General features: G+C 56.3%; 1 protein-coding gene and 1 long non-coding RNA gene across 2 annotated transcripts in view; both read left to right on the top strand.

The window, feature by feature from the left end:
- The first annotated feature begins 694 nt into the window (after positions 1-694).
- LOC133267613 (uncharacterized) lies at positions 695-1,854 on the top strand. Its single transcript, XR_009742817.1, has 2 exons — positions 695-943; positions 1,564-1,854. It is a non-coding gene; the product is annotated as an uncharacterized LOC133267613 (long non-coding RNA).
- A 4,731-nt stretch (positions 1,855-6,585) lies between these two features.
- AJAP1 (adherens junctions associated protein 1) overlaps positions 6,586-22,173 on the top strand; it is a 36,865-nt gene continuing 21,277 nt past the window's right edge. The window contains exons 1-2 of the mRNA XM_061450385.1: positions 6,586-6,865; positions 20,979-21,655. Coding sequence (XP_061306369.1) covers positions 6,837-6,865; positions 20,979-21,655 — 706 coding nt within the window. The 5' untranslated portion in view covers positions 6,586-6,836. The remainder of the gene's footprint in view (positions 6,866-20,978; positions 21,656-22,173) is intronic.

Genomic DNA, 22,173 nt, shown 5'->3' with positions numbered 1-22,173 from the left:
CCTTGCTGCTCCCGGTGGAAGAAGCCTCTCTGGGAATGCCCCGTGGTGCTGATGCCAAGCCAGGAGCGGGTCCTGAGCCACGCATCAAACACACAGGAAAACGGGGAAGGAACGAGGGTCCCGTCCTCTGTTTGCCCCATGTATTTCTGGGGGAGACCGGAGCTCCCGACAGGCACTCGCTGTGCGGGAGAGCAGCAGGGGCGCATCGCTGCCTCAGATGGCAAATCCTGTTTGTGTCATTCCGTGTCTCTTCAGTGGGAAAATGACCAATCAGCTCCACTTACCTTTACAGCGGCGGTTACAGGGAGAGCCTGTGCGTGTGCACAAACCGGTCCTGGTGCTCCCCCGGGGCAGGGAAGGAGCCGCAGCATTTACGAGTTCAATCCAAGGCCGGGAATCCCACAGCCCCACGTCACCCAGGACCTGCTCAGGAGCCTGTTTCTGCAAGAGTTTCATAAGAGACAAAGGCAGGATCAGTCTATGATAAGGTTTTACCCCGGGCGGAGGTGAGGATGCTGAATGCCCCTGCAGCCAAGGTGAGCCCTGCTACCAATAGACATGATGCACTGGGGCTGGTATCCAGCCCCCCATTCTCGGAGCGCTCGGTGATGTGGACTCCTCTGCTTAATGTCTTTTCCACAGGGCTATAAACTCGCAACACACCATATTTTTCCTTTTATAGATCAGCATTACTAATTTATTGGCAGTTTACTATTTGGAAATGTCCTCATATAAATTAATGGGAAGGTAATATTAATCCTCAGTCCCTGGGGGAGGAGAAAGGCAAACAAAACCCCCATTCCTGGTGCTCAAGGAAAAGCAGCCCATTAAATCATCCCCTTTGCTCTGCAGGGGCCATCGCTCCAAGGGCACAAGTGATGCAGAGATGCTCCAGAGCTTGGGCTCCGGCTCTTCCCATGGGTCCCACAAAGCCAGCACTCAGGTTGCTGTTTATTGCTCCTCTGCATCTCCTGGGTCCTCTGCATCTCCCTCTGTAACTTCAGTGGGAAATGCACTTTCCATAGTGCCTTAGAGGTTTGCAGACACCTCAAGACACTTCAACAAGCATTTAATTACCATTGTATGAGTCTATGAATTAAAACGGCACAAAGGGTTTGTGCATCCCTTCCCTGAAGCCAGACAGGAGGGGGGTGAGGAGCTGTTAGGCACATGCAGAGGAGGAGGAGAACTGGTTTTTTTTAGAGGCATGAGCTGTTATTAAAGACTTCTCCTTCATCTCATGTGCCTTGGGAGCAAACTGGAAGTTATCTGCCCTCAATGAGCACTTCCAAGGCCAGGTTGGACACAGGGGCTTGGAGCAAGCTGCTCTAGTGTAAGGTGTCCCTGCCTGTGGCAGGGGTTGGAGCTGGATGAGCTTTATGGTTCCTTCCAACACAAACCAGTCTGGGATTCCCAGTGTCTCTGGCTTGCTGAAAGCTTTCCCAGCCCCATGGTGCAGCCCTGGAGCGGAAGAGGAATGCTCTACCTCCTCCTCCTTTTTGTTTTATAAAACTATTGCCATTTAGAAGGAAAGCAGATTGAGTTCAATCACTTCTCCTGCAGTAATAGAGAACTGCTGCGGCTCCGGAATACTGACATGCAGGAGTCAGGATCGCTTTTCTACTGAGGAGATGAGGAACAGGAGTGATTATTTCGTATCACTTATGGAAGAGACCTTACAGTAATGTACCTGCTGTGCGTTGATAAATAGCACCCACAGATAATAAGGGCCTTAGGCAAAGAGCAAGGAAGAAAAAAAGGCTTTCCAACGTGTGAACACAAACGCATTAAATGTGAACTAAATTGGCCTGCTCATTCCTCAGATTCGCAAAATTAAACCGCGCCAAAGTGTCAGCGTCTCTGAGATTGATGAGACAGCCAGAGCAAAGGGAATCTATAACAGCCCTGCTAGAGACGATCGGGGGCATGAAGAGGCACGGACTGCTGATGAATCCAAGTGCTATCCTTCTGTACCAGCAATGGAGAGCTGGAAAAGCCTGGGGAAACGGCAGCCAGTAGCTGTGCTTCCCAGCTTTGCCATGCCTGGGTTTGCTAACGCCGGCTGCCTCTGCCGGGGCCATGGTTTTAAATCAGGATGTAGTTGCCATGAGGTTACTGGGAACTTGAAGTTAGCAAAATTGAAATAATCTCTGCTATTGCCCTGACTGCACCTCGTGTCCCCCGGGCCCTCAAACTGCTGCCATAGCTTGAACCCCTGCTCCTGCAGAGGTTCAAGAAGAAAATACACCTCTAAGTGGTGTCTTTCTCATCACGCTTGTTTCCCATACCCCCATTTGCAAGCCAGGGCTGGGTTATCTTTCCTTTCCCCATGGGGAGCAGCGTGAAGCACTGCAGCCTATAGCAGCACAGGCAGAGGAGATCTCTGCTTTAGTTCCACATCTCCACGCTGCTGATACCTCCCAGCCCCTGGGAATGGAGCCACCTTGGTTCCCCTTGCAGCGGCGAGATGTGAACCTGGGGAAACCATGGCACTGCTGAAGTGGCAGCACCTTTCCAAGAATGCCAGAGATTCCACAGCACCCTTACCCAAAGCAGGCGCCTCTGGGGCTGCAAAGTGCCATTTCCAGCCTCCTGCAAGCTCTGTTTCTCAGGCGCTTGCTTTTGGCCCCAGCCTCTGCAGTGGAGCAGAGGGACAAGGGTGGGCAGGAGCCGTGTGTCTGATGTACCTCAGAGCTGGGGGATGCAAGAGGTGATAACGAGCACTTGAGTTCAGGTAAACTCTATGTCAGTTGGGGACTGAGGCTCCTGAGGCTTTGCATGCCCTGAGGCTGTATCAAGGGCATAGCCAAGTCAGGCACTTCTTCCCTCTCTCATTAAGCTCTGTGGCTCCAGCTTAGTTAAGCTGCTGGGCTGCTAAGTCAGGGCTTCATGCTTTCTAATTTTTCCTTTTGTCTTGCAAACACATATGAGACAGATTTTGCTTCCACAAGGGATATTTATAGGACATATGTTGGAGCTTGAAGAAGCTGATTAGCAATGTTTAGCTTAAAAAAAGAAGAAACTGCATGAGAGCAGCCTAGCCAGACAAATACTATACAAGATGCTGGCTTCAGGGTGACAGCTCCCCCGCTGCCTTTGCTGGTTGTTGGTACCGGGTAAATACAGCTTTGTCACCTCTCCTCAGCCCCCATCCAGCTCCCCGCTGACCAGCTCTGCCTCGCTATACAATCCCCTTGAGACCATTAGAGGGGGGGCTTTCTTCAGTGAAGACGAGTCTCAGAGTCCTCTAAGAGCTTCTCAGGGTACAAAACCTGCTCAGTGCTTTCCCAAATCCTGTTCCCTGTCAGCAGTGGTCTGAAAACCCGAAGTATGTTCTTACAAGGAGGTGGAAATTGCATTATACTCCTTTCTTCTTCGCAAGCTCTATGTAACACTCCTGCTTCTATCTTATGAAAGGAAAATGGGTAATGACAACCTATGTCTATTGAAGGGACGCTTTTCACTCCTCCTTGGCAAGTGTAGCCGAGGCAGCATCTTTCTTTCCTCTCAGAAGCAAATTAACAGATTTTGCCTCGAAATCATGATGGGTGAAGCGCAGCCGACCATGGGCACCCACCGCAGCCAGCAGCCCCCTTGGGGGGCCCACTCCTATTCATGCTCATGGTGGGTGGGTTATAATGGTATGGGGAAACCGGGAAGTGCAGTTGGGATCACAGGGAAAACCCCTCCCCTCTTCCCGCTCTGGGGCTGTGCGAGCATCTGTGACCTGCACCACAGCAGCCAGCTCCGTGCAGCGCTTCCAGCTGGGCACCGGCGCCAGGAACTTGACTCTCGTGGAGAGATGACTCTGAGGAGAACAAGTTCGACAAATGAGTTTGCTAATGACTTCCTTCCCTCCCACTTCAAGGGGGGGGGGGGGATAATTCTCAGTTCCTGCTCGGCAGCGGGCTGCTCCATCGCCGGCTCTGCTGATGGGAACATGAGGCAGAGAAAGGGACCGTGACGGCCCCTTGGCTTCGCTCTGCCTGACAAAAGGCCACTAAAAATGGGGTGCTGGCTATTTTATGAGGGTGCAGAAGCGAGTGCAGGCGGTGGGCAGGCAGCAAGGCTCTCCAGAGGGCAGCAGGAACACGGCTCACACACTCTGTCCGAGTATCATCTCCTTTCCAACGAGGTCTTTGCTCCAAGTGCCTCAGACCAGCCCCAAACCCAAAGAACAGCCTATGTACAAAAGCTTTGCATGCACACTTGCTTTGGTACTGTTGAAAGCCTCAAACTCCCCTTTGAGCTCTCTTATTTTCCTGGTTCAGGAGTAGTCTGTGAGCTTCTGGATGGTGATGATTCAAGCTCCAGAAGAGCCCCAGGGCCAGGGCAAAGCTGATGGCCATGGCATAGTGCCTTTCAATCAGTGTTTGCTTGTCTTACTGATACCTGTAGAGGTCTAGCAGATGTTTATAGCTGAATGAGCACAAGTAAAGTGTCCTGTTGGCTTCCAGCCCCACTTTCTCAAGTTCAGTCTGTGCTGCTGGACATCAGAACTCCCTGGACCACAGGACGCATCCCGCAGTGCCTATCCCCACATTGGCTCTATGCATTCAGCATGAACAGGGAAACAATACTTTTTTTAAGTGGGGCTGAGTTAAGAGGATTTGTTTCAGATACAAGATAGCTCTCATTAACGTTTGCTCGTTTGGGTTTATTTAAGCCTTAATTGATTGTCTTCCACTTAACTGCATCCCAGTATCTCTCAGGCTCCAGAACAGCCTCTTGTGAGACTGACAATTGCGCGCTCTTCCCTTCTTCTCTCTGAAGATCTTTCATGTTCGTTAGCCGGGTTTAATGGATGATAAAGTCAGTGGGCTTGTAGCAAAGCCGAGCTTTCCCTTTCAAGTCGCTTTCACTTTCAAGTCACATCCAGCCCCCGGAACGACTGCATCCAGGTGAGTGTCGTGCTTTGATATGCATTTTGCTGAAGCTGTTGTAATCTGCAGCTGTGAACATGGGTACAGCTGAACACACGTGCAGCGTAACACGTGTGCAGCAGAACATGCATACAGCCATGGGTTTGCATGTGATGGACACCCCTTGAGCTGGTGGCTCTCTCTGGTCAGAGCTGAGCTGTGTAAGCGCCTTCATTCTGAGGAGGACCATCACCTGCCCTGCAGACTGGGATTCACAGGTGGCTCCAGTGGAACCATCCCCAACCTGCCCCAGCAGGTTAGAAGCACACTTAGGGAAAACCCAAGCTCGGCCTGGCCATTGTTTAGGATACCGTTGTAGCCCTGGTTCTGCTTGGGCCTGGGCAGAGGTTTGTCTGCCCAGTGGTTGACATCTCATGGTGTGAGCTGTCCTTCAGACCAACCCCTGAGATTTCATCCTGCCCAGAGCAGATTCCTTCTGACCAGGAATCCAGCTCCAGGAAACGCGGGGGTTTGGAAGCTGGACTACAGCACTTCTAGTGGCAGCTGGAGCCCATCTACCGGGAGCACACACAGGGAGCAGGGACCTGTGAGGCTCAGAGGGACAATGGTGACCTCTCATCGCTGCCTTGTGCGAAGGAGGCTCCTTCTGCTTCTAGAGTAAGTTCATACGGAGGCAGGAAAGAGCCAGCGACTCAGAAAGGCAGCGGAGGGGTACTCGTTTCTACTCGAGTCCTGCTTTTTGGCGTGCCTGCTTTGAAGGCAGCGAGCCGCGGTGGTGGGAATGCTGCCGGCTGTCCCTGGGCAGGGCTGGCTCTGCAGACCGCGTTCCGTTCCCTGCTCCAGGAGCAGCTACAAAGAATCCGTCCCCAAATTCACACAAAACCTTATTTTATTGCAGCACCCGCACAGAAACCATCCAGAGAGGCTTGTCTGTTCAAGAGAGACACTTGCCTTTCCATACATCAGCTACAGGAACAATTTAGCTTCTTAACCAAGGCAGCACCCCCGGAAAGAGGGAGACCGCATGGGGCTCTGATGAAACCCCTCCTAAACCAGCCGAAGCCTTCCCCAGACGTTCGCTCGTCCCCTCTGTGCTCCCCTGGCGCTGAGCGAGCGCGGAGCACAAAGACACGAACTTTGCGCCGGGCTCCGCGGGAGGACGAGGCTCGGGGAGCGGGACGGCGGCGGCTCGGAGCCGCGCCTGCTCGCTCGGCCGGCGGGTGGAGCTCGCCGCAGCCCGGGCGGCGGGTGCCGAGGTGCGGGGCAGCCCCAGCTCCGCCCGCACCGAACACGCGGACCCTTTCCCGAGCGATCGCCGGCAGCGCGGCGCTGGAGGAACCGCGCCCGCGGGGACACGGACCGGGCCCGGCCAACGCGCGCAACTCCGCGGGGCTCGGCTGGAGGGAGACGAAGAGGAGGAGAGGAAGGAGCGCTCCGCCGCGCGGCCGAAGGGGAGTTCGTGGCCGACGCCGGGTCCTGCGGAGGGAACGGCCGCTCCCCGCGGGGCCAGCGCCGGGGGCCGCGCTGCGGGGTCGCTGCCCGCTGCCTCCGCGGGTCCCGGTCCCGGTCCCGTCCCCGCCCCGCCGCGGCGCGAAGGGGCCGCGCTCCGCCCCCGCCTCCTCCCCGCGCAACTTCCCCGAGCCGCGGCCCCCGCCCCGCGGGTGCGCGCACAGGCGCGGGCGCGCCGAGCCCAGGAGCCGAGCCCGCCGCGCATGGGGCGCGGAGCCTCCGCGGGCGCGCAGCTGCCCCGGCGGTGCTGAGCGGAGGGAAGGAGGGAGGGTCCGGGGCCGCAGAGCGCCGGCCTCGTCCTCCCGCGCCTTGAGGCCCCCGGGCGATGCCCGCCGCGGCCCCGCCGCCTGCCCCGCCGCTGAGCGCTGCCGCGGGCGCGGGGCGGCGCGCCCGGATGGAGAGCTGAGGCGGTGAGCCCCGCCGGGCCGGCCGGGAGACGTGACGATGTGGATGCGACGGCTCTCGGGAAGCAGGTAGGGGCCGGGGCGCGGAGCGGGGTTTGGGGGGGGCTCCGGCTGCGCGGCCGCGCTCGGGGAGCGGTCGCGGAGTTCCAGCCCCAACTTGCCGGAGCGGGTGCGGGCTGAGAGCGGGGCGGCTCGGCACGGGCGGTCCCGCTCCGGGCACGGTGTCGGGGCCGCCCCGTTCGGCGGCGGGCGGAGGGGATGGCTGCGTTGTTGGGGAGATTAATCGAGAATTGCGGAGCAGGGGAGAGGGAGTCAAAGTGTTACGTAACACGTTTTCATTACCGCTGCGAAGTCATCTTGAGCCCAAATCTTGTTATTTCCCTGGAACCGGTGGCTGCAGAGCGCCGGCCGCACGGCCCCGCAGCCCGGGAGCGCCGGGCATGGAGCCGGTCCCGGTGGGACACGCATAGGTACAGCGCGGCGGGTTAGGCAAGTGAGACCGTAAGGAAAAGTCCGCTGCTGTGAGATTCGCGATCCGTTTCTCCACCTCATCCATTACCATGTATTGAAGAAACCCTGATTCATGTGGGCAGGGGGCCACAGCCTGCCCCAGCCTCCCCCCTTCGAGCGGGGCAGCGGGTTGGGGTCTCACTGCTCGACGGTTCCCACGCGGCAGCCCCGCTCCCACCGGGATCTGCGGCTGCTCCACAGGGAGCAGGACTTGGCTCCCCGGATGGCTGCTGGGTGAGTGGGGGGATGCGACCCCCTCCCCCCAGCCCTACCCCACGCAGCAACTAGAGGAGCCCAATATGGCTGCGGCTTTGGGGTGTGGGGGGTGAGGCAGGCAGGGCCCCCCCATTGCCGCGGATGCTGCTTAGAGGCCTTTGTCCATCGCCCTTGGGAGCTGCCGGAGGCTTTGTCCCTCTGCCTGGGCTTTGGCTGGCGTCCGGGAGGGTGAAACTTGAACTGAGGTTTTGTGTGTGCCGAGGAGCCCTCGGCTTTTGTTGCACACTCGCGTGTGCCGTGCACAGTATTCCAGAGGCTCGTGGTAACCCAGTTCCCTGTATCCCCATCCGATGGCAGCCCGGGCAGGCGAGCACCTTCCCAGAGTCATCCGTCCGTCCGTCCGTCTGCCGGGGATGCACTGCTGTGTGTGGGAAGGACAGAGTCTCCTGGGAGTCTGCGGTGATGTAGTGACCTTAGGGATTGCTCCTAGGGAAGGCACCCGAGGTGGTTTGATTTTGGATGTCTGAAAAGGCGGTGGAGCTGGAGGGCTGGTTCCCGAGGCTCCGATCTTGGAGGCAGAGGATGGATGCCCTCTGCTTTCTTATTTTGCAAAGAGTTTAGCAATGAGAGCAGGAGCCTCTCGGTCGCTTCTCTCCTTGGTTTTGCCTTGTGAATTTCTTTGCTGTGTACCCTGGATTCCCAGTGCCAGGCCGTCCTCTGCCACCTCCTCGGCTTCCAGCCCCTCCATGTTTTATTTTTAATAAGAGGTAACTTTACTGCTAACCTTGCCAGCTGCTCTCGCTTCGCTCTTAATTGCTTCTGGCTTTATTTCTGACATTTCCCATGTCATTTCCCCTCATTTTCTTCAAGACTGCTAGAAAGATCGCTCCCAGAGAAGCAGCAGATCCTTCCAGCGCCCATTCCACCCTGCACAGGCTGTGACCAGAGCTACTGATGGTACCGTACCGCTCCAGTCAAGCCGGGTTCTTTCTCCCTGGGGCAGCAGGAGCTGCCTGACCTTGGGGCCAGCCTTGCTCTTGCTCTGTGGAGGGTGAGACCTGCGGACCCAAAGCCACCCTGCCCTTGGTCCTGCATGGAGCAGCTCAGTGCTGCCCGGTCCTGAGCATGGGCACCGTGGGGCTTGGGTTTGTCATTTGGGGGGGGGGGGACAGCAGTGACCGTGGCTCCCCGCGTGTGCACCAACATGTATGTGCGTGCATGCGTCTGCGTCAGTGCCTGTGCCTGCCTGGCAGGGCATGGCAGCTTTCTGCAGCGTGCTGTCTGCCTGGCTTCCAGCGCTGGCTGAGGACTTCCCTTCCGTCTCTCCGAATGTAATACTTTAAACAATATGCCACGATTTTTAACAGCGTTTAGCTCCGGAGTGATTTGCAGTAGGAGTGAAAACACCATGTGCAATTTCTTCCCGCTTGTGTAAAACCGCTCGTTAAAAGCATACATCCCTGCGCGTTGGCACCGAGGAAACTTTATGGGCCTTGTAGATCCTGCCAAAGCAAACATTTTCCATGAATTTCACTCATCAAGTTCACGCTGTCAAATGTAGATTCAGCCGCTCGTCAAAGATGCAAGCCTTGCAGTCTGGAAAGTAATGAGAGCAGTAAGCAGTGGGAGTTAATGGCCTCCACTGAGGAGTCCTTACTCATCCTGCATCCACGCAGGGGCTGAGCTGGCTGCTCTCAGGTGAATTGATTGCCACCGAAGTGCGGCTGGTGTCACCGGCTATGATACTTAACAGCCACGATAATGCTCCAATAAACTGCGCTTTTATGCAGCGGTTCATCCTTCCCGACCGGCAGCAGTTCCACAGATGAGGCAGCGGGATCGCGTGGGGCTCGAGCATCCTCTTCCCCAGAGCATGAACTATCGTTGTGATAACACCAGGGCTGTCGCCTTGCATTGGTGGTGCCTCAGTGGGGTGACAGGTGGAATGCCCCGTGGTCATGGAGCTGCTGCTCTACTGGGGTGCTTCAGGGGCTGCTCTGTGTCATGGGATGGGGGAGCTGCTGCCTGTCTGCCCCATGCACCGCAGCACCACAGCCTGGGTTTGCTTTCTCATCAGTTGAAAGGGAGATGCTGCTGTGGCCTCAAGGCCCAGCCCGCTGAGGAGAGCCACAGGGAGGGAGAGAGGAGCTCCCCAGGTGTCCCGATAACCTCCTGCCTGCCTCTCCTCGCCCAGGTTGAGCCGGGAGGTTTCCCAGCACGGCTCATTGGCAGTGGTGTCTGTGTGGATGTGAGCGGCTCTGCACAACAGCTCCACGGGGTGTGAATAATCCACGGGACTCCCGACAGGTCTGAGGTTCATTATGGAAATGTATGCATGCCTGAGCCTGGAAACACAGCGAACGGGAGCAGGGCTGCAAGGAAAGATTACGGGAATCAATATGCGGAGCCGCTCCGCTCCGGGTCGCAGTACTCGTTATTCCCGTTAAGGACAGGTGATGCTGAGGTGGGTTACGGCAGTTTGGGTTTGAGACCAAAACTATTCCAGCAGGATAACTCCTGGAAGCTGAGTGTGTCGGGTGGGATCAGCAGGGAGGATGCAGTGGCCTCATTAGCACTTTTGCCCCCTCATTTAAAACACAGGGTTTTTCCTTCCTCCTTCCTTGGATGGTACTGCAGGGAGAGGGTGACCCGATGAGTCTTCTTGGGGATGTTACCGAAGCTGCTGTTCTGGCCTTTCTTCACCTTGGGGACGTGGTTTTCATAGGAGTGATTTTTTTTTTTCCACTGGAATAATATCAAACTCTGGACCTGAACTGCCTCCTTAAAAATGGAATCTGAGTTGTTATGAATATTTCCTGTGGCGCTTACCAGGACCTGCACCTACAGACTTTGATAGCTTACATAATTTCCCGTGATGGAGATGTACTTCATCTAATTTCACTTTGAAATGCATTGATTAAATCAGAACTGCTGGGAGATTTAAACTGAGTCTCTGTGGCCTGAACTTAACTGTGGGAGGTTTACCTGCCTTCATCCTTCAACATTAATTTGGTTTTATGAGGATTCCTCGTGAAATGAGGTTTTGTCTGCCACTGAGTCGCTGCTGCTTTCCGGCTTCATCAGTTTCTCCCCATGGCCCCAGTAGCTCTGCAAGAAGAAGCTGTTCTAAAGCCTCCTTCCAGCATCGTGCTGGATGCCTTCGCCTGGAGCCACGCAGTGAGGACCATGGGTGTTTCTGGTGAGGCTTCAGCTCTTTCCAGTGCTTCTTGCCCAAGCTGGGGTGAATCACCTACGCCACCCATGGCAGGACCAGTGATGCTGCAGTGAAGCTCTCGCCTGGGGTCGCAGGGTGCAATGCTCATGGAGCATGATGGAGACCTGCAGTGGTACCCCCAAGTGGAGGAGGATGTGTCCTCTCCTCGCCACCAAGCGACTCGGCCTCTCCAGTACCAATCAACAGCAGGGGAAGGAGGAGAAATCCAGCCTGGATGGAGGTGGATGAGCCGTTGTGTGGAAATAAGCAGGGACGAGGACACTGAGGTCCTTCCCAGCAGAGCAGTGGGTCGTGCTTCCCCAGCCTTCGAGTTGGTTTCCCATCCAAGACTACCGACTGCCTCTGGGCCAGCGCCCCACCAGAATTCACTGTAAAAAGCTTCCCCAGCCTCCGCCTTTGTTGGCTGTGCTGGAATAATTCAATAGACTTCAGAAAAAAGCCCCAGGTACATGAAAAAAATAAAACTTGTCATTCATAAAGTGTTCATTTTCAACTCTGATCTGCGAATGTCTCATTGTGACTTAGGAATGATGTGTAGGCAGGAGATGTACTTTGACATGCGACGGGTTTTGTTGGTCTCTCTCGGCAGCTTTGTGTTCCTGGCAGCACTGTGGCATTCCCAGTGGCACCGGGTCCATCCTGCCCTGGCTGCTGGTGTGTCCCCATGAGTGATGCTGCCGGCACTGCCCTATCCTGCTCGGTGCTGTGGTGGGCAGCATCATCCCCTGGAGCTGTGTCTCACAGGAGTGGGCAGCGAAAGCTGCTCGCCAGTTCCTACTGAAGAAGTTGGCTGGCAGCAAGGAAAGGCAGAATCCCTGTTCCAAGCCCTGGGCGAAGCATCCATGGGATGAGACTTGGCTGTGGCCAAGTGGTGAGGTGGGCGCAGTGAAGCTCTTCCTCTGCTGGCTTCCCAGTAAAGGTTGAGTAGAAGCTGCTTTGAGGACAGCATGTAGCTGGGAGCAGTGACGTGCTTCCAGCAAGAGAAATCCAAGTCTAGACCCTGGAGGCGGAAAAAATGGAGTCTATTGGGATGTGTGTCCCCTAATATACAGGAAGTGCAGGGATGGGGATGTGCTGGCAGAGGGACCCATGGCAAGGAGTGACCAGGAGTGACCGTGTGCCTGGGGACACTGCCAGAGCTGCGCTGTGCTGCAGGAATGTGGTTGTGTGGAGTTCATCTACAGCCTCATTGGGATCGGTGCCTCCCATCCATGCGTGGCTTTGGCGATGCCTCCCATTGTGCAGCCTCCCAGGGTGTGCAGGAGGACTTCCACGGCTCCAGCCATGCCTTATGGCCCTATAAATAGGAATCGTGGCAGCGTGATTCTGGCTTAGCAACAGCGCGAGGCTCTTGTGGCTGGGCGTAGGAGGGCTGAGGGCTGGCTGCTCGCAGACGGCATTTGAGGCTCCCTTAAGAGCCAGCGGCACTAATTGATGTCACCACTTGACTGCGTGTCACTCAGGTTGAAGCCACGGCAAGGTCGGGGAAGCACGGGGGATCCCCTGGGATTCGCCTGCCTGGCGAGCCGAGCCGGCGGCTTCCTTAGGGACACGTTCCTCTAATTGCCGGAGCCCTGTGGGTGACCCGGCCCTGCTCCCATCTCTGCCTCCGTCTGCAGGCCTCGAGTGATGGAGCGCCAGTTAATTGGCATGGATTAGGGCATGCGCTTCAGTTGCTGGGGTCGTGGTCGCTCCCTTCCTCTGCCCAGCAGCCCCAAAGCTCAGCTGGGTGTTACACAGGGCAGCGTTGCCGTGTCAGATGCTGGCAAGTGTTGTTTTAGAAAGAGCTCCTGAGCAGAATAAACCCATTTTCTACAAGCAGTTGCCTTTCATGGGTTTCCTTATGAAGCTTTCTCCGGGAAGGATGAGTTACTCATCTTCTTGTTTCTTGGCTTCATAAAAGGCTCTCTGCTCCTTTAGCGTCCTCCAACGTGAAGAACTCTGGGTTCCCATCGAAGTGACATATTCTCTGGCAAAATCAATTTTGCTAATTTTGACCGATGAGGATGGAATGGTTTCTTATGGGCAGCTCTTTGGGGGTGTTCTGTTCAGGCATCCAGCGGGAAGGGATGCAATTCCATGTTCTTCCCTTTCACCCTGCTAGCACGGGGACCCAGCACAGGGGTGTATGCAGGAAGGAGAGATGCAATAACCCACAGAGGCTTGCAGGAGGCAGAAAGGGCTGCGGGAGCTCTGCCTGGCAGAGAATTCCATCTCTCCTCTGGAGATAGCACTCGGGAAAGTTTAATCTCTCCTGCAACAGGGATGTTTTTGTAATGAATGCAAAGCACAGCGATACCTGACTCACTGGCAATTAGGCTTCAGAGGATGTGTGCCCCACAAACAGCACTGTGGTCTCTGTTTGACTCACCTGCACCTCGATCCGATGGGATTTCGCTCCCGCGAGCTGCCTGGATGCTGTTTGCATGGTGAGGTGGCCATGGCAGGGAGAACTGCTCTCCTCTGTGGGAAAGAAGATTGTTCTGTGCTAAAAGGGGATTTAAACCTCTGTATGGAAGGATCAAGAGTCTTTGCCCCGGATTTTGTGCTCGCTGCCTTTGCTTTCTATTTTGCTTTGGCTTTTTCTCCATCTTTTTGGGCCATTCTCTTTTCCATGTGGAGTGTGTCACGCTGTGAGACTTGGCCAGCAGTGGGATGTCCTGCTGTGGGGCTGGGCAGAGCCTCCCAGTGCAGCCAGAGCCTTGGGAGCACCCCTGCTGCACCGGAGCCTCGGCTGGGCCCTGTGCTCCCCTCCCTCATGCCCCAGCTCTCCGCTTTGGCTTCCTCCAGGTTTTCCTATTGATGTTTCACACTTTCAGTGAGTGCTCTGCTGCTTCTATCTTCTTATTGTATTTCTTGCTCCATCAAAGCCATCTGTCCCCCTGTCTGCTTTTAGAAGCTTTGTTTCTCTCTTCTCCTCCACTTCTGTAGGAGTTTCTGGAGCTTTTGAAACCCTTTGTGCTCTCCCTGTCTTCGTTCCCTGGGATGGCTGCTGAGGTTTCAGGGCGGCCTCTGCATCCCAGGCTGCCGGGGCCACTGGGGACTTCCCAGGAGAAAGCCAGGTTGGGATCTTGGTGGGAATGGAGAGCAGCTTTAGTAGGGGAGTGCCTCGGTCAGATTTCCCAGGGCTTCCAGTGGGGTCAGTGCTTGTCTTCACTGCTGTGAAATTGGATCCTTCAGGAGATCACCCTTAAAAACCCCATTGGAAGATGTTCCCATAGTCTGTGGTACCTCTCATTGATGTTGGTGGGCATTGGTGGACCCTGGCGCGTGGCTCCTGCAATGCTCCGCGCTGTGTTCCAGCAATACAATGGACCTCGTTTAATTACTTGGATTTAAAGCTCGTTAAGCTGCTGCTTTAGCTGTACCGCGCTAACCGGTCTTAGGTTCCTAGATCAAAGCGTTTCCTGTGTGTGCTGTAATGACACGCTTGAGCACATCAATTTAGGAAATAAGATAAGTGCTGGGTGCATTTACCAGTGAAGCGGTGGTGGGAAAGGGTGGTGGAAGCGGTACCTTGCACCGTGGCTTTCCTCTCTGTAGGTCCCTCCAGAGCCAGAGAGCTGGGCTGAAATCATCACTGCCTCTTGAAATCACTGCGCCTTCCTGATACAGGCTTCAGAGGAGAAGAACCCTTTGTAAGGCTCGTGCTCCAGGCTGGGGTCAGGATTATCACAGTCCTGGCCTTCATCCCTCAGGCAGGGAGAGCCCCTTTCCTGCCGTCCTGCTCCGCAGTGCTTCGGCTTTGCATCCATGTAGGACGCTTTGGCCAAGGAGGAGGCCTGAGCATCCTGCAGAAGCCTGCTTTGCCCATGAGTTATACAGGGGTAATGTGTGGTAAGGGAAGAAAATCCCCAAGCAAATCAGGGGAATGAGCAGCTCCTTTGCGCCAAGCGGAACCGCGCCGTCCTCCCTTGAGCCTGTATCCGTGTCAGGGAGCCACTAAACCAAACCTTAGTTACTCTGTGTGGCATTAGGGCTGATCTCCAAGCTCCTGGGCTTAGTGCTCTTGTGCATCTGTCCCTGGTCCTTCCCGTCAGCAGACTGGCTTTTAGTGTCCTGGTAAAAGCAGGAAGCGTTCCCTGCTCTTGTGGTGATGGGAGCGTGTCCCATGCGCTTCCAGGATGATGTTAGTGAGTGAAGACTGGCAAGGATGTGCATGAGGTGGTGCAATACAGGAGGAGGTTTGGACAGAAGCTAAAATAAGGGTAAAACCCCTTAATTTCCTTAGGTTTATGGGATTATCACCAAGAATGGAGCTTGATGCTGTGATTATCCAACAAGATTTTAGATGGGTTTGGAAATCCGAGACGAACTTCCCAGCAAGTTCTGTCTGAACCAGAGCTCTTGCCGCTGCCTGATGCCCAATGCGGAATTCGGGGGGGGGGGGGGGGGAAGGGGACACGGGGACGAGTGGGAGAAGCCGGCGGCAGGTGCAGGTTTGGGCTGGAAATGCAGCGCTCACAAACGCCCTTTATCCAGGCGGGACAAAAGGCGAGTGTTCCTTCCGACGGGTGGATGAAGCGCCCAGTGTCCGGCCCTGCCGCGCTAAATGCGCGCAGTGTTTGCCACGCTCCGGCGCGCCACGGAGCTGCCGCCTTCATGGAAGTGCTCGGGGTGGTTCCTCGCCCAGCACTGCGCGGGCAGCGGGCGCAGGCAGCTCGGGGCGTCTGGCAGATGAAGCCGCAGCCGCGGGGTCTTCCCAGGGGAGCCAGACCGCAGGGAGCTCCTTCTGCCGGAGCCGCAGCCGGTGAATCACCGCGCGCCGGCTTTGCACCGGGATGTGTCGGAGACGTGGCTGTGGCTGAGGGCGCTCGCTGGCTGCCGGGCTCCCCAGCGCTCCTCAGACTCCATCGGAAGCAATCCTGCGGGAAGGGGGGAAGCACGCGGCAGCAGAGGCACTGCCCTTTTAGAGCAGGTCAAGGGATGCGGGATGCCGGTGCCCGTGCGCATCCTGGGACTGCTGTGGTGCTCAGTCCTGTTGGCATCCTTTAAACCTTTGATGACGGAGCTGAACTTGAAACCCAGGGTGAAAGGCTGGCTCAGCTTCAGCAGCGACCGGGCACATCAAGCAAGCCTTTTACCTTCACAGTGCTGTGTACCCCTATCTGTTCTGTCCTTTCTCCTCTTCCCTGCGTTGCCCTGCAAGGCCGTGGCGTGGGATGTACCGGAGGGGTCCCGTGCCGGAGGGCTCCAGCATCATCCCTGGGCTGCTGCCTTTGGGGCCTTGCCCTTTGCCTCTGGCGAAGGACAGAGGCCCGGCAGGCGAGAGCAGCTCTGCTGCGCCAGGGCCCTTGGCTGACAGCTTTGGCAGGGGCTGCGCCTCCCGCATCAGCATATTGGCGGTACCGCTGGGTATTAATTATGCCTCCACACTCACGGCTATTCACATGTTAAAATTGTTTATTTGCAGCTGGCTGAGCTCAAGACAGAGGCAGAAAAGCAAGCGGCTCCCCTTGGCTGCCCTCCAGCCCCTGTTCCTCCATGGGATGCGGCTCCCCAGGCACAGGCAGGGGTGGATCTGGCTGCTCTCTCCCAGCATCTCCGTCCTGGGGAGGATGCTCAGCTCCCCAGCCCCGGTGACCTCTTTCTGCCCTGTTTTCCTAGGAAAAGAGGCGCTGTTTGTGGCAGCGTGGTTGGGAGGATTCAGCCTATTTCACCCTCTGCTGATTTCCCTCCGTGATAAATCCCATCCCCTCCGTTGTGGGAAGTGGTGTCAGTTTAATTACTTACGGGGAGAAGGGGGAGAGCAAAGGAACTTAGGACTTGTTTTAAGCATCATTTTTATTAGCAGGTAATCCTGAAGCTCAGTTCTGTAATATAGATAGGTAGTGATGTGGCACATTTAATTTACCTAGGTGCTACTGCGTGTCAGCTTTTGGGCCTTAATTCCCAATCCCAGCTGTAGACAGCTTGGCTGCCATAGTTTCACAAATTTACAGTGATCGTGGAAGAAGTCGTGGCTGTGGATGGTGCAGTGAGCAGTAAGTCCCCAGTTCCCTTTGGATCTGGGTTCAGAGTGGTGTGTCCCAGAGCAAAACATCACTTAGGAGAGAGGTGCTTGAGTCTGTGGTTCCTGTGGTCCTGTGCCTCTGCTGCCAGCACCCAGGGGAGCAGAGTGGGATGCAGTGGGTGCTGTGCACCCCATTGGGGTGGTCCGTAGGGTCTCGTGCAATTTGCCACATGCCTTTGGGCACTCATCCATGATGCCCTTGCAGCCTTCCTTCCTCCTGGCCCCGTGAGGGTCCCGTTCCAGCCCATCATGAACCAGTGATGCTCCAATGCTCTATTGCCATGGCGATGGCTGGTGGTGTCATGTAAAAGGACAGGGGCTGCACTGCAGGGATCCTCACGCACCAAAGCAGGGCTGGAGAGCGGCTGCGGTGGCCCCAGCTCTGTCATCCCTGTCTTGGTGAGGACTCACAATCACAGGCCAAGTATCTACCGCCGCCACCGAAGCTTTTCCCTCTTCCCGTCGCTCCAGCGTGAAAGTCACCCGCTGGGATGCAGCGGCCTCATTCTCTTGCCATACAAAGCCAGCGAGTTCCTGCACGTACTCAAACCATGCCGTGTTCCGAACGCCTTTGTAGGACACTGCCTGTCCTACTGACAAGGATGCCTTTCCTAGAGCGTGTCTCCTGCTTCCCTGCTGTGTCTTGCCTGGGTCAAACACACATCGCCCCATCCCTCCAGCCATGGCTCCTGCTTGTGCTCTGGGCATTCGCAGGAATATTTTTGCCTCTGTCTTGCTCGGTGTTTGGAGCTGGGAAATGCTCCGGGTTCATAAATCATCCCAACAAGGACGTAACCTTGATTCCCTGTGCAATACCGATAGATCACCGAACAGGAGGCGTGAAATGGAAGAATGGCTCCATTTGTATAATTCTGCATTAAAAATCAGCCTATTCTGCATTTAACGCTGCCTGTGAAGTGTCTCCACAGTCACGGGGAGAAAGGGGCCGGTGCTGGAGAGCAAACAAGTACCTTATGAGAGGGACACAAATAGGCACCTTGTGCTGGTGCTGCCCCAGGCTGCACACTCCAGGGAGCCTGCGGAGGGTTGTGTTCTGCATTGGTCAGGAATGCTCCGAGACCATGATCCTGGTTGATTGCTTGGATGGATTACTGAACCCAGGGATTCGGTGGGTTTGGGTTCAGGGCTTGGATGCAGGTCCAGGGCTGCCTTTCCCAGGCCACTGCTTCCCATGTTTTTAAGGTCGTCACAGGACGGAGATTATCTTGTGTTTTAGCAATCTGAGATCACTAATTGCCAAAGCATTTCTTGTGGGTGTTGTGCTTCTCAAGCTGCCTGAGGGCTTCTGGCTGTGTTTGGAGCTTCATTGGGGTGGGAAGGATTCAGTCATCCCAGCTTTCCTGGTTGAAAGGAGCTGACTGCACATGGAGCTGGTGGAAAGAGCCGCAGCATCACTGTGCCGGTCCGGGATGTGGACGTGTCCCAGCAGCCTCTTCTGACCAGCAAAGAGCACGGGAAGCTCGTGTCCTCCAGCCTCCTTGAGATTAATCTCTTAAGCACCAGCTTTCCTCCTCCTCAAAGCCCTTGAAAGGATTTGAGAAGGGGGTTTCCTGTGGGCAGATGTCTGGAATGGTGGGAAAGGTGCGGCAGCTCCTTCTGAAACACCTTTGTGCCGGTAACGTCGCCTTTAAAGCGGAGATTGGCTCAGTTGGGCTCTGGAACCCTGGAGTGCTTAATGAGCATGATCCTGTAATTAGCCAAGTAGTTTCCCTGGAATCTGCTCTTGCACTTCTCGGGAGGCACAGGTAAATATTTGTAGGTGTTTCCCTTACGGCATGAGAACACGGCTGCCTCCATCCAGCACGCTGCGGGAGCGGATCTGTGGTTCTTGAGAGCAAAGGCTTTGGGTGCGGAGGGCAAAGAAGGGATTTCACCTTCTCAAGTACCTCCACTGCTCATTTCCTTTTTAACCCAATTTCAGAGTTTTGTTGAATTTTTCTTTGACTTTGAGAAGTGTTCTGGGGTAACATTCCCATTCACCTCCAAGGTGGAAAAAGGAATAACATAAAGGTTGCCCATGCTCCTCGTCTCTTTGTGATGGAGAAACGGTTGTGTTTGTGTTCATGAAGAGCCAAAATCCTGATTTCCATAGGATTTAGTGAGCGGTGTAATCATGGCCCTGCCTGATGCATCCTCCAACCCCTACTCTCTGGGCTGCCTTTGGGGACGTGTCTCTTGCCACCCACTTTGATGGGGACCAGGGCAGCGGGAGGGGTGTTGGGGTGAGGTCCGGGTGGTCCTGCCTCTGGCACTGCCGCATCCCTCCGCCGCCGCGCCGAGCACATCGCGCTGCGTTGCCTAGACAACGGCAACTCCTACACGCTGCTATTTATTCTGAAGGACACTTGCTCTTATCTGTTGTTGCAAAGCCCTCAGAAGATCGCATGCCACGCAGAATTCCTCTGAGGTAATTGGGCTCGCTGCTCCCGTCCCAAAGCCGCTCTCTGGATCCGTGCCGGCTGATGGGGTGGCCAGGAGGATGCTCCTTGGGTGACAGCCGCTTGGCCAGCATCCCTTGAGGGTAACCCTCACCATCCTTGGGGCGGGATGGGGTGCTGCCCACCCTGAGCTGTGGGTGTCCACCATCAGCAGAGGCTCTGGCCTGGGGGTGATGCCAGGAGTGAGGGACACCCATGTGCGAGGCTGGGCATTGTACGTTGTGTTTTCCCACGTGTCCTTCTGACGCTGCAGGGAGCAGCGCAGGGATGCTCGGGGAGGTCCCGCACAGGACCAAACCCCCATGGGCTCAGGGCTGCTGTTGCTGCAGCTTGAGAATGTCACAAGCAGGCAGGAGGGAATGGGAAGAAGGGAGAAAAGAGAGTTTTCCCTGTGAGCTGCCCCTCCTGGGTACCAGCAGTTTGGCTTTTGGAAGCTTCCACGTGGTAGCTGGGATTTAGTGAGCACCAGGTTTGGGTTGGGTGCACCTTCCTGTGCCTTGTTCAGCTGCTGTTCATAAAATCGTGCCATCACCATCATCTCTTGGGTGGTTTGGCTTTTTTGAAGCTTTGAAACCCTTCCTCCCCCAGCCTGAACTATTTTGGTTTCTGTTATCTGTTTCTGGCTCTTCCCTTTCTCCTTCTGCGCTCTTCCCCTGCGTCACCTTTCTCCTCCCCAAAATAAGTGCTGTTACGCTTTGAAAAAACACCCAATTAGGGACAAAAAAGCCAAGAGCTCCTCTGAGCAGGAAAAGGCTGGGCCTGGGAGTATCCAGGTCAGCTCCTTTAGCTCCATTTGCTCATGCACGGAAGGGAGTGCACGAATGCCTGTGTCAAGCAGATGCACGTTTTATTGTGCTACCAAGGGCTGTGCGGGGCGCAGCGCTGCGGAGGATTAGTCTATTTAGCCATGTAAAGCTCTCATTAACTCCTGCTGAGTTCGACAAAAGTCCTTCTTGGGTAAAAGCTGAATAAAAGGGAGTAAAGATTTCTGGGCTTTGGCCTAAGGATGTTTTGTGCTGGGGGAAAAAGAAAGGAAAAGAGAACAAGAGGAATATGCGTACGTGGCAGTTTCCTGCCATGAAACACCGTGCTTCACGTGGGGGAGCATCTTAGGAGGAGGCGTGAGTGGAGCAGAGCCTTGGAAGGTGCAGAGCCCCTGAGGATGGGGCTGCTCGTCCTTCCCTGCTAGGTCAGGGGCTGTGCCGAGGAAACTGGGTCACATTCGGTGCAGGGGGATGCTCCTGCTGCTGCGTGGGTGACCACCGCGGTGGGAGATGGGTTCCATGTGCAAATGCAGGGGGCCAGGTATCTTCTGCTTCAGCTCATGGAGGGGTTGATACCAGTGCTCACTGTGGGCTTGTACCTTGGCTTGGGGAACTGGGGAGCAGAGAACCCCAAGACTCCTGCAGTGTAGAGACCCTGGAGTGCGGCTCGTGCTGCTGGCGCTGTTTGTGCCATCTGCTTTAGGGGATTCATCTGAAAGAGCTGAGTTTGGGCAATGCAGGCGCTGGCTGTGTTTCATGGCACAACCCGTCCTCACATCACAGCGACCGAAGAGCAGCAAAGTCGCGGGCTCGATGGGGGTCCTAGCTCATGGTGGTGGGTTTTGCGGTGGCAGGATGCCTGGTGATGCTGGCTCAGGAGGGAGGAGGATGGCCCGGCTCTGGGGGCTGTGTCGGGTGGCCCGTGCCAGGGTGGATGCCTGGGTCGCTCCTGCGCCTTTCTAACAGGGTCGCTGTCTCTCCGCAGGTCAGGTTGCCCGCTCGGAAGCCATGCTTGGATTTTAATAGCCATGTTCCACCTAGCCATGGACCTCGCCAGCTGCCAGCCCCCAGCCAGCGGTGCCGGCGGGAGGCTCTCCCCGCGGCCGGCGCTCCGGCACAGACTGTCCCGTGGCTCGCTGTGGGACACAGGGAGCACAGAGGAGCTGCGGCACCCGGGACCATCCTGGACCTGCGCGCCCCCGACCCCCCCGCAGAGACCCCGCTCCCGACGGCCCCCCCCCGCCACCCCGCTGCCCCCCGGGCACCCCCCGCGCCAGCCACGCTCCCGGAGGGGCCGGCGGCATCTGCGCGGCCGCGGCTTCTCCCCACGGGACGGGCGACCCACAGCGCTGCCCGAGGTCATCGTGTGGGGCCCCACGGGCGAGGAGGACTCCCTGGAGAGCAGCACCTTGCCCGGCTCCTTCGCCACCGCCGCCGCCACCACCACCACCACCACCGCTGCCACCACCACCGCCACCACCACCACCGCTGCTGCCACTGCCGCCACGCCGCCCCACGTGCCCCAGAGCACCCCGGCTCCTGTGCCCGGTGGGGATGTGCCCCGTAGCAGCCCCGGCCGCACCAGCACCGTCGAGCCGGCCGCCGGCCACAGCAGTGGTGGCAAGGATGCTCGCCCGCCCCGCGGGCTGGGAGACAGCACAGGTAGGGTCTGCCGGGGCAGTGGAGGGACAGGGATGGTCTGGGGATCACCGCGGTGTGAGGCTCATGTAGAAGAGGTGTGTGATGTTAAATAAGGGTGCTCAGAGAGCAAGCGGCTCCTCTGCTCCGTGGCTATTATCCGAGGCGTTTTCCAGCAGCTCCCTGTGTTTCCCATTAGCGATATCCAGCCCCATCGCCCGTAATCGCATTCAGCGTGGCGCTCGGCACAGCGGTGCGTCCCCCCAGCGCTGTCTGCTGCGTGGACATGGATGGGGAAGCTGCTTCCCATTTATTTCAAATTATATTTGTTATTGCTGGTATTAAACCGTGGGGTATCGCTGCGGAGTTTACAGAATGCGCTCGCTGTGCAGCGACTGCTTTTAGCCCACAGTGATTTTCTGGTTGAATCAAAGAAGAATTTTATGGCCTAATCTTAATCCCAATTAGTTTATCTAGCCCGGCCTGCTTGGCAGAAAGAGAGGAGGCATCCGTGATGTTGTTGCTGACTTAAGGGAGATATT

This window comes from Pezoporus flaviventris, unplaced genomic scaffold (assembly GCF_033815535.1).
Source record: "Pezoporus flaviventris isolate CSIRO_AGI_PZ_B2104156 unplaced genomic scaffold, CSIRO_AGI_Pfla_v1 ptg000009l, whole genome shotgun sequence".
Taxonomy (NCBI): domain Eukaryota; kingdom Metazoa; phylum Chordata; class Aves; order Psittaciformes; family Psittacidae; genus Pezoporus; species Pezoporus flaviventris.
This window is presented reverse-complemented; position numbering and strand designations above follow the sequence as displayed.